The sequence below is a fragment of the Jaculus jaculus genome, chromosome 13 (assembly GCF_020740685.1).
Source record: "Jaculus jaculus isolate mJacJac1 chromosome 13, mJacJac1.mat.Y.cur, whole genome shotgun sequence".
Taxonomy (NCBI): Eukaryota; Metazoa; Chordata; class Mammalia; order Rodentia; family Dipodidae; genus Jaculus; species Jaculus jaculus.
Genome location: NC_059114.1, coordinates 47,371,583 through 47,384,060, shown reverse-complemented (window position 1 = coordinate 47,384,060; position 12,478 = coordinate 47,371,583). Strand labels below are relative to the sequence as shown.

Genomic DNA, 12,478 nt, shown 5'->3' with positions numbered 1-12,478 from the left:
TTATGTTCTTTCTGCCCCTTCTACAAAGTTCCCTGAGCATCGAAGACTGTGGTTTAGATGTCATGTTTAGGGCGAAGCACACACTGGCTCTTACTCTTGGTAACTCTGCCAACTATGCAGGTCTAAGTTGATCTCTGCCCTTTGCATGAAGAAACTTGTGTTCGAGGCGGCAAGCAATACCAATCTGCAGCGGCGTAGTGTGGCTTTTTTTAAAAAAAAAACCACAGATGTTTGGAGATTGTCTTACTATTGCTTATTTCTCCTTTGAACCCTTTATGGTAACAGAATACTCTATAGTGCCACATCTTTTTAATTTTGCTGAAATATGTTTTATAGCCCAAAATATGGTCTAACTTGGTGAATATTCCATAGACTCTTGAAAAGACTGTGTATTCTGCTCACTTTAACATGTTCTACAAATTTCAATTATATCATTGTGGGTGATGCCATTATTTATCTTTTTCATATTCCTGCTAATTTGCTTTGTGGTAGTTTTAGCAATTTTGAGAAAAGGATGTTAAAGTTCCCAAATCTAAGTGTGGATTTATATGCTTTTTCCTTCCACTTCTGTCAGGTTTTGCTTCAGACATTTTGATACAAAAATACAAAAGATTAAGATGACTATATATTTTAGTGGATGAGCATTTTATCATTATGCAATATTTATCAGATGTTAACATAGCTTCTGCTGCTCTAAAAATTTTTATTTTATTTATTCATTTGAGAGAAAGGCAGATATGTATAAATAGAATTGCTGCTTTTTATAAAAATATTGGTGCTGTAGTCATGAGCCCTAGGGGTGTAATGTCTGCTGTTGTCTGGCTAAATGTATATACTATGCTTATCAAACTGCCCAGTAAGCACTTCTATTAATGACCATACCCTTATATTAATGCTACTCTCACTTTTGGTAGAGAATCTTCTCTTTTCAGATGGCAGTGACGTTGGGGCGACTCAGAAGGTATCATGGTGCTGGGAAGAAGTGACAGGAGTGCTCAGCACTGCAATATCTCTATCACACCTTCCAAGGCTCAGGGTCTAATGTGGAAGAGGTGGTAGAAAGAATGTAAGAGCCAAAGGAAGGGTAGGACTCCTTACAACGTGCTCCCTCCAGACACAAAGTGGCCTGGATATCCATGGCCTTATAGTGCCTGACACTTCCTATATAAGACCATCATAAGAGGAGGGAAAGATGATGACATCAAAATTAAAAAAGAGACTAATTGAAATGGGGAGGGGATATGATGGAGAATGGCGTTTCAAAAGGGAAAGTTGGGGGAGAGAGGGTATAACCATGGGATATTTTTTATAATCATGGAAGTTGTTAATAAAAATTTGGAAAAAAAATTTATGCTTGTATGACATATTTCTTTTTCTTTTCATTTTCTTCCTACCTTCTTTAACATTACATTTGAGTGGGTTTTTTTTTTAAACCTATCAATGATCAATTCTATATGTGGCATCTACTCTTTAAAAATATTTTTTTAGGGAGCTAGAGAGATGGTTCAGAAGTTAAGGCACTTGCCTGCAAAGCCTAAGGACCTGGGTCTGATTCCCAGTACCCACATAAAACCAGATGCACAAAGTGGTGCATGTATCTGGAGTTCATTTGCAATAGTTAGAGGCCCTGATGTGCCCATTCTCTCCCTACCCTGCTTGCAAATAAATAAAATAAACAATTGTTTATTTGCATGTGCATCATGGGGGTGGGAAATGATGGGATCTCTTACCACTGAAAACAAACTCCAAATACATGCGCCACTTTGTGTCTGGCTTTATATCAGTACTGGGGATTGAACCCAGGAAGGCAGGCTTTGCAAGGAAATGCCTTTAATTACTGAGCCATCTTCCCTGACCCAGTGAGTGGGTTTCCTATAAAAATCATGTATTTGGGATGTTATTTAAAACAATCTGCCAGGTGTGGTGGCACATGCCTTTAATACCAGCACTTGGGAGGCAGAAGTAGGAGGATCGCCATGAGTTCAAGGCCAGCTTGACACTACATAATTCCAGGCCAGCCTGGGCTATAGCCAGACTCTACCTCACAAAAGCAAACAAAAAATCAATATTGAAATACAACTCTACAGATACACTCAAAAACACTATAGATAAGCCAGAATGGAGTTATAAAATGTAGCTTGCTTTGCCACAAGAAGACAAGAAAAGGGAAACAAAATCAGGTTCGGCAGGGCCTACCTATAATCCCAGCACTTGGGATATAAAAGCAGTAAGATAGAGTCAAGGTCATCATGGCCACATATGCAGTTTAAGGCCAGCCTGGGCTATGCTGAGACCCAGTCTCAAAACACCCACCAGAACGGCTGGGCATGGTGGGGCATGCCTTTAGTTCCAGCACTTGGAAGGCAGAGGTGGGAGGATTGCTATTGACTTCGAGGCCAGCCTGAAACTATGGAATGAGTTCCAGGTCAGCTTGGGTTACAGTATGTCTAAGTGCCTAAGAGTCTACTGGCCTCAAGAGTTTATCTCAGGGAAGTATGGAACACTTACTGACAATCAGGTTACTACTTTCTTCTGTAACTGTCTTAAAGTATTTTCAGTAGACAGGGAGAAACAGATGTGGTGTTTATTTGCTTCAATTAAGAAACAAGCTTTAACACTCAAAAAGAGAACGCTAAATATATTTCCCTTATTTTTATTCATTGTTTCCTTCCGGATATTCTAATTTTCTTTCTATTAATCCTTTCTATTTAGAGAATATACTTAACTCTTTCTTTTAGGATAAATGTGCTGGCAATACCTTAATTTTTCTTTGTTTCAGAATGTCTTGATTTTCCTTTCACTCCTGGAGGATACTTATGAGCTAGAGAATTCTGAATGGATAGATATTTTGTAGCCACCCCCCAAAATGTCATATACTGATCGTCTCTATAGCTTTAGATACAAAAATAAATCACTATCTCTCAATCACTGTTCCCCTATGTATGAATTATTTCTCTTTGGGTACCGTAAAGATTTCTTTCTGTCTAGTTGCTTTGGCAGCAAGCACCTTTGAATGTTAATTCATCTCCCACCATATATCTCAACCTATGTTTTTGTTTGTTTTTTCCCAGGTAGGGTCTCATTCTAGCCCATCTGATTTAGAATTCTCTCTGTCGTTCCAGGCTGACCTCAACTCACAGCAATCCTCCTAACTCTGCTTCCCAAGCGCTGGGATTAAGGGCGTGCATCACCATGCCTGGCTCAATTATTTTTAATCTAATCAGATTTTGTAAATTTGATCTGTTTTCAAGTTCACTGGTTATTTTACCTGTTATTCATAATCTGTTATTGAGCTAATCTAGCAAGTGTTTTTTTTTAGTTATCTTTTTTACTCCCAGTTGTGTTCAGTTCTCCTCCTTTTCTGCAGTTTCACTTTCCATGGCTTTAGTTATTCACGATCAATCATAGCACAAAAATACTAACTGGGGAATTCCAGAAATAAACAAATCATAAGTTTTAAATCATAAGTTTTACTCATTGTTTTGAGTAGCATGGCAAACTCCTTTGTGGTCCTTCTTCAACTTGCCTCAGATATGAGTCACCCCTTTGTGTTGTATGCCCATACTACACACCTATCATATGCTGAATTTTGTTGCTATATCTTATTATAATTATTCTATTTTATTGTCATTTCTCTCTGACTGCATCTAACTTATAATTTACATTTTATCATAGATATATGTTTAGCCATGCCCATTCTCTCTCTCTCTCTCTCTCTCTCTCACTCTCTCTCTGCCTCTTTCTCTCTCTCAAATAAATAAATAATTTTTAAAATTTATTTTATATATGGGGAGAGAGGGAGAATACGAATAAATATGGGTGTGCAAGGACCACAAACTCCAGAAATTCGAGCTCTCTGCTTACCTTACACAGACACCATTCAGGTGGAGGAAGCAGAGCCCAACTCATACCACCTATCCTTGGGATGCAAATTCAGACTCCCCTATTAGTTTCTGCTGACCCTGGTACAGAAATAAGAGTATGGCTTGTTACTACCACCAAGCAGGAGGTGGAAGTCAAGACTCCCCGATCAACAGGTACTTGCCTTGAATATGCACGAGGGGTGGGGTTCCATAGTCTTTAGCTAGACTAGGACAAGTATTATTACAAATGTTTTTCTGCTGACTACCCTTTCTCCAAACCTTCTACAACAAACAGGATTTCTTTTTTTTTAATATTTTTATTTTTATGTATTTATTTGAGAGAGAAAGAGGCAGAGAGAGAAAGAGAGAATGGACACACCGAGGCCTCCAGCCACTGCAAACAAACTCCAGACACATGAACCACCTTGTGCATCTGGCTTCCATGGGTCCTAGGGAATCAAACCTGGATCCTATGGCTTTGCAGGCAAATGCCTTCACCAATAAGCCATCTCTCCAGCCCTGGGCTTTTCTTAGAGCATTCTAAAATCTGCTTGGGCTGGGCATGGTGGCACATCTCTAATATCAGCACTTGGGAAGTTACATAGGAGGATCACATGTTTGAAGTCAGCCTAGGATACATAAGAGTCCCAGGCCAGCAGGGACTATGTAACAAGAACCTGTTTCAAGAAAATAAAAACAAAAAACTTATTTAAAAAATGTTAAAGAATCTGCACCTGTTGGCATTCATTTCCAGTATCTAGGAGAATTCAGTGCCCAATATGGGATACATAGGGCAAAAAGAAAAACCAAGAAACACATTGCCATGTCATTCATAAAGTTCCATGGTTCCTCTACCATCTGCCACCTTACCTTCTCACCATTTCTAAGACATTTTCTATATTTTCATTGAGTGCTATATCCAAGGATTTAGTTCTCTGATGAGAAAATAGAGAAAAGTAAGCATGCCACATCTTGCCAGACAACTTAAGGAAGTCATATTTTATTTACTTTTTAAATTTTTATTTACTTATTTGCAAGAAGAGAGAAATAGAGGGAAGAGAGACATACAGAATGGGTGTGCCAGGGCCTCTAGGCACTGCAAACAAACTTCAGATACAAGTGCCACATTGTACATCTGGCTTTATGTGGGTACTGGGGAATCGAACCTGGGTCATTACATTTTGCAGGCAAGGTACTTAACTGCTGAGCCATCTATCCTGCCCCATGGAAGTCATATTTTAAAATGCGACAGTTTATAAGATATAGGTAAACATGGTAAGATTTATGGATGATACGATTAAAAACATCAAGCAACATGCACTGTAATAGTGGAATCAATTGGTAAGGATTCAACATTAAAAAAACAAATCTGGGCTGAAGAGATGGTTTAGCAATTAAGGTGCTTGCCTGCAAAGCCAAAGGACCCACATAAGCCAGATGCACAAGGTGGCACATGCATCTGGAGTTCATTTGTAGCATCTAGAAACCTTGGCGTGCCCGTTCTCATTTTCTCTCTTTCTCTCCCTCCCTCTCTCAAACAAGTAAATAAAAATAAAATCTCTTTTTTGAAAAACCAAATCTGAGATAGCTTTTGTGAGAAGGAACTGCTCACTAAGTTAACTAAAACCAAATCTGAGATAGCTTTTGTGAGAAGGAACTGCTCACTAAGTTAACTAAAAGCTCCATCAATTCAAATTAATTAGTATCCTTCTCTTGCAAACATCAAATCTAAAACATATAATTGAGAGGTGTGACCAATATCTGACAGTATTGTCTTTATAAATACAGCAAAAGCCCTATTCTAAACTTACAAGAAATCACCTATGATGTGCTTAAAATTTAATTAACTAAACTTATGAAGGGATCTACAGCCAGGAGTTTGACACATGTAAAAGAAACTCCCAAACCTATTTCAAGTCAATTTCTTTGCCAGTTTCAGAGCCAGGACTGACAGGACATTGACAGTGAGATTAGTCCAGACAGGCTCCAGAGCCGGCAAGGGACCCCAGGTCCCCGCCCTTCAATTACAGAGCTAACAGTCTAGGAACCTGCCTCAGCCTTCTGAATGCTAGCATCACAGAAGCAAGGAGAGAGAATGACAGCCACACCTCATAAGTGGGCAGCTGACTTGTGTCAGCAAGTCTTGGGATCATGCTTCCGAATGTTGCTACGTGGATCCCTTTGCCAAAGGAAAGATTTTTTTCAATTGCAATGAAAAACTTTCAATATTTTTATGCCTTTACATTTTCAATATTTTCATAAATATTCATGCTTTCTATACTCACTCACATTAGGAGGAAAAATGGCATGACCTGAGAAATAAAATCCAACTGTACTTACCCAAGACAGCAGAAGGAAGCCAGCGGAATGAAGGGGGCCTACCATCTATAGCAGATAGGAAACCTGGAGCGACTTTTATGTTTCTGTCAGCCATACATAATGTCCACAATGAGGTGAGAAGTGAGAAACCTATAGCTCTGGCCACAGGGACTCCAGCCCTTGTCCTGGGCACCCAGGCACATACCTGTCTCTTAGCCTTGGCTTTTCCACCTGGCTTACCTTTTACTTTTACCTCCCTTCATCCCAGCCAACTGATACATCTGTGGTAGGTGGAATCTCTGTATCCCTTTCTGCTACCGGCACCATGTTTCTCACCTTCCAACATGCATTCTCCATAAGGGGATGAATTTTGATAAGATGATTAAAGACTTTTGGGTTTTTTAATTTTATTATTATTTAAAAGTAGGGAGGAAGCCAGGTGTGGTGGTACATGCCTTTAATCCTAGCACTCGAGAAGCAGAGATAGGAAGACCGGCAAGAGTTTGAGGCCACCTTGAGACGCCATAGTGAATTCCAGGTTAGCCTGGGCTAGAGTGAGACCCTACCTAGAAAAACAAAAACAAAAAACAAACATCAAACAAAAAAAGTAGGGGAGGGTAGGAGGAGAAGGAGAGGGAGGATGAGAAGGGGAGAGACAGAGAAGGGAAGGAAGGGAGAAGGAGGGAAAGAGGGAGATAGAAGAAAAAAGGCACTCCAGAGACTATCTTGCCACTAGCATGTGCCACCTTGTGCATCTACATTTGGGGTTTTGTTTGTTTGTTTTTTTCCAATTTTTATTAACAACCTGTCTTGTAGTCAGCTTCACATTATTAGGATGAACATCCAAACCAGACAGAGTTTATGGGAAGAAGGGGTTTATTTCAAGCCTACGGATCCAGAGGAAGTTCCATCAGTGATGAAACAAACTGCTTCCAGCCAGGCAGCAGAGAGAAAAACTGCAGCAAGGAAACACGAGCACCAGCACACACATCCAAAGAGCAGCAAACAGCAAGCACGCAGGCAGAGCTTGGACCTCTCTGTCTACCTTTTGGCTGCAATTCAGATCTACCTCGAACACACCTTAGGGCTGGACCCCTGGATCTGCCCCAGTAACACCTCCCCGCATTAGGAGGCTGGAGAAAAGCTCTGATGAAACACCCACGTCCTTGGGGGACAGACAATCAAACCACTACAACTGCTCTACATATACATGGTATATCGTGATCGTAATACCTTCCACAACCTTCCTTTGCTCTTCTTCCCTTATCCCCTCCTCCATGAACTCTTTCTTTCCAACTAGACCCTGTTCTATCTGGACATCATCATTTTTTCCCTATTATGCAGGTTGGTTTGGTTTTTCAGACAGTTTTGCTATGTGCAGCTAAGGCTGGTCAGCAGTTCTGTGTCAGCCTCTCAAGTATTGCTATTTCAGGTATGTATCGCCATGCCTGGCACCTTATCTTTCATGTATATACATATTCACTTTGATTTTGTACTTTTGCCAATGAGTCTTGAGGTGTTTTCAAATACATAAGGCTCTTGTCTTTCTATTGTTGAGTTCTACTGATAAAGCAGTCTATTGATCTTTCTTCTCTTTCTTTCTTTCTTTTTTTTTTTTTGACTTTTTAATGTCAGGGTCTCACTTTAGCCCAGGCTGACCTGGAACACACTCTGCAGCCCCAGGCTGGCTTCAAACTCACCATGATCCTCCTACCTCAATCTCCTGAGGGCTGACACTACGTCTGATTTTTTGATAATGATGAGAAGTGCATTCTGACTTAGTTTGTGGTCAGTTTTCTTAGATGGCCCATGGATACCTAAAAGGATAACTACTGGCTATCTCATGGGATAGTAAGGATAAATATTATATATAATACACAGAAAGACTAATACTTCTGCCTCAGCCTCCCAAGTGCTGGGATTGTAAGTGTGCATCACCACACCTGGCATTAACACCTCTTAAACAGATCAACACCAGCTCTACAACAAAGGTCATTTGTCTAAGAAATACTTAATTCTAAAGGATTTGAAGGACCATGTTGACCTACCATACAAGCTGCTGAGGACCTAACACTGCCCCTCTAATACTTTTCAAAGATTCCAGAGACAGGCAAAAAGGCAGACAAAGGCAAAAGGGACTGTGAGGAAACAAAAATGAGACAGAGAGAACTTGGGTCTATGTAAGAGTCATCAAAAGATGTTCTCTCAAGGACTATGAGGACTAAATTGGAAATGTAGACAAATGTTTCTGACATTCCCTGGATATTACATGCATTCATATTCCACCTCTAAGTGGTATTTTTTCCTGGTATGAGCTATATCGATGAACCCTCTTGGAAATCACTGAGCCTTCTCACAAGTTAGGTACGCAAACAAGGGACTGCGTCTGCCTCTTTTTCCTTCTTGTACTCTTGTCTAGACTAGGGAAACTTCAGTCAACCTCTTGTCCCAGCTACATACGTGTGTGTGTTGGGGGGTGGACTTGCTCTAGCCCAGGCTAGCCTGGAATTCACTATGTCGTCTCAGGGTGGACTCAACCTCTTTTATTAAAAAAAGATTTTACTTTATTTATTTGACAGAGAAAAAGAGGGAGAGAGAGGGAGAATGTGTGTGCCAAGGCCTCCAGGCACTGAAAACGAACTCCAGATGCATGCACTACCTTGTGCACCTGGCTAACCGGGGTCCTGGAGAGTTAAACCTGGGTCCTTTGTCATTGCAGGCAATCACTTAACTTCTAAGCCATCCCTACAGCTCCATTCTACCTCTTTTTTTAAATTTTTTTTTTTGTTCATTCTTATTTATTTAGTTGAGAGCAACAGAGAGAGAAAGAGGCAGAGAGAGAGAGAGCAGACAGAGAGCACCAGGGCCTCCAGCCACTGCGAACGAACTCCAGATGTGTGCGCCCCCTTGTGCATCTGGCTAACGTGGGTCCTGGGGAATTGAGCCTTGAACCGGGGTCCTTAGGCTTCACAGGCAAGTGTTTAACTGCTAAGCCATCTCTCCAGCCCCATTCTACCTCTTTTGATGCATGATTTCTCTTAATCTTCTTGGACTACTGTTCACTGCCTCCAGCTGCCTACAAAGTCTCCTGTCTCTACTTCCCATTTCATTGTTTTAGTGCTGAGATTAAGGAAGCTTGCTAGTTTCGTTTGTTCTAATATTTTTATTTATTTATTTATTTGCAAACAAAGGGGGGAGAGAATGGGTGCGCCAGGGCCTCTAGCCACTGCTAACAAACTCCAGATGCATGTATCACTTTGTGTATCTGGCATTATGTGGGTAGTGGGGAATCAAATCTGGGTCCTTAGACTTTGCAGCAAGTGCCTTAACCATTAAGCCATCTCTCCAGCCCAGTTCTATTTTTTAAAATATTTGTATTTAGCCGGGCATGGTGGTGCACGCCTTTAATCCCAGCACTCGGGAGGCAGAGGTAAGAGGATCACCGTGAGTTCAAGGCCACCCTGAGACTACAGAGTTAACTCCAGGTCAGCCTGGACCAGAGTGAGACCCTACCTCGAAAAAACAAAACAAAACAAAAAAATAAATAAAATATTTGTATTTATTTGCAAAGGTGGGGAGAGAAGGGAGAGGGAGAGAGAATGGGCATGCCAGGGCCTCTTGGCTCAGAAAAAAAAAGAAAAAAACCTAAAAGTACATATGCCATTTTGTCTGGCTTTATATGGGTACTGAGCACAGGCCATCAGGCTTTGTAAGTAAGTGCCTTTAACAGCTGAGCCATCTCTCTAGCCCTCCTAAACTTATTTTTTTTTTATCAGGTATTTTGTCTCAATAACAATTAATATATGTTCTGAGTGCTATTTTTAAACACAGTCTATGCTGGGTACATGTCTTTAATCCCAGTGCTTGGGAGACAGAGGTAGGAGGATTGTCAAGAGCTCAAGGCCACCTTGAGACTACATAGTGAATTCCAGGTCAGCCTGGGCTAGAGTGAGATCCTACCTTGAAAAATAAAACCAAAAAAAAGACTATAAAGTCTTTTAGATTTGTCATTAATGGCTCTTCAAATTGTTTTGTAATATTATTCCATGCTTATCACAAGTGCTTCTGGATAAGATCACTCCTGGTTATGCTGCAGACTTACACGAACTAACTAGAAGGAACATCACATACCTTATCTTCCTTTGAACTCTTCATCTCTGCTCCCTCCTTGAATTTGGCCAGTGCACTTTTAAGGTCCTGAGATGTGTAGGTGTTGGTGTTGATGTCCAGCCTGTCCAAAGAGAAGCTGAGAGTCAGGGAAAGGGTACTATGTTCCCCCCAAAAGTATCATTAGGTGTCTGTGTATCAAGGCAAGGCTAAGCCAGGCCAGCTGTAATTCTTAGTACCTGTGTTGCAGTCAGCTCTCGTTACTGAGACAAACATCCGAGCAGACACAGTTTATGGAAAGAAGGGATTTCAGGATTACAGATTCAGAGGAAGTTCCATCAATGGAGGAAGAAGCTGGCTCCCTTTCAGAGATCCAAGTAGAGACACTACATAGCCAGCACCACAGGCAAGCACAAAAATACCTCCACAGCTTAAATGGCTCTGCACATACCTCTGGGCTAGAATCAAGATCCACTCACAAACACAACTTAGGGCTGGACCCCAAGATCCTCCCCACTGACGCCTCTTCCAACAAGCTGCTGGAGACTTAAGCAAGAAGCAGGGCTTCTTGAAGGGTAGAGAGTGACATGAACCCTATTATAATCTTCTGGGAAGTAGACTAGTGGGGACATGAGACCCTCAGAAGGTGCCTGACTTGATTTGAGAAGCCAACCTGTCTTCACATAAATGAGTTGGGCGGATTTGCACACTGAACCCAGTGTTGGGGCCTTGGAAGATGGTTTTGGTGGTAAAGTACTTGCCATACAAGCATGAGTACCCAAGTATGAATCACGAGTATCCACATACCTGCCAGGCTAACATTGGAAACTGAGACAGGTGATGCCCTGGGCGAGCTGACTTGCTAGTCTAGCCAAACCAAATCATTAAGCTCTGGGTTCAAGTGAGAGAGCACTCTCAATAAGTTAGGTGGAGAACAACTAAGAAATACACCCATTGTCAACCTCTGACCTACACATGCACACATACACACTTGTGCACACATATATACAGACAAACACACATAGACACAGGCACACCACACATACATATGCACTCGAAAGTACCCCCAATGATGTTTGAGCACAGGGGAGAGGCATACAGAGGAGGAATATGTCAACTCAACAAAAGAATAGATTTGAGGTAACAAGGCATAGAATCAAGGCTTACCACCTTGCCCTGCCATCCTCCGAGAGAAGGGAATATAATCTGAAGAACCTGCAGTGCCTACAGTGGTCAACTCACAAAACTGCTGGAACAGATCAGCCTCAGTCATTCATCTTGACTGGAGAGCCACCCATGAGAGGAAAGGAGGCAATGGCTCAGCACTAATGCTCAGTTTAGTGAACAAAGATGACACAGATAAGTAGAAATGTGGAGTATAAACTGCTTGCTGGGACTGTGTTAGCCAAGCAAATGCCTGTAGCTGCTGAGTCCTCTCTCCAGCCATGTGACTGGGCTAAGGACAGCACAGGAGATTTCAGAGGTGAGGGAGGAAGGGGCTACTTTTCTCTCTGGCTGGTGGAGACAAGCACATCAGTCTCATGGTTCAAGATTCCAACAGGTCCCAGCTTTTATGAGAAGATGCGTACTTGGGACACATCTTGCAGTGATCCCTTAGGGCTCAAGGAAACTACTCATTTTCTATAAACCTCAGCCCTAAACTAATTACAGCTAATCACTCTCATTTATTGAGCACTTACTCATGTCAGCAGTGGGTTAGTCCTTTAAGTAATATTTCATTCAAATGATTAGCATAATTTCACAAAGGAGGGGAGCAAATCCTAAGTCCCTCTCTCCACTGCCAAAGGCATGAGAATACCACTGCTCTCCCCCATCTCCTAAGGGAGCTAAGCATCTAGTATCCATGGCTGGGACACATTCCTCTGCTGCTGCTTCCTCTTCCTCCTCCAAGACATAGTCAGGATTAATCCCATCTTGCCTTGTATCTTTTTGCTACCTTCAATCCCACTTTCCCAGGGCATACATTCCTTTACTGTGGTGGTTGGAATTAAGTACCCCCCAACACACATGTTTTGAATGCTTGTTCCCAGCTAATGACAATTTGGAGCTGGAGGTGTCACTGGGGGGTGGACACCTTGAGGCTTATTAGCTCCTCCTTTGCCAGTGTTAGTTGGATCACTCTCCTGCTACTGTTTGCTGCCTGCTGTGGCAGAGGTAATGTCGAGTCT

The 12,478-nt window shown here is 41.7% G+C and overlaps 1 protein-coding gene across 3 annotated transcripts in view; it reads right to left on the bottom strand.

The window, feature by feature from the left end:
* Sil1 (SIL1 nucleotide exchange factor) overlaps window positions 1-12,478 on the bottom strand; it is a 359,491-nt gene that overhangs the window by 94,705 nt on the left and 252,308 nt on the right. For all 3 annotated transcript variants that reach the window (XM_045132285.1, XM_045132284.1, XM_004652447.2), the window contains one exon: window positions 10,314-10,413. In XM_045132285.1, coding sequence (XP_044988220.1) covers window positions 10,314-10,413 — 100 coding nt within the window. The remainder of the gene's footprint in view (window positions 1-10,313; window positions 10,414-12,478) is intronic.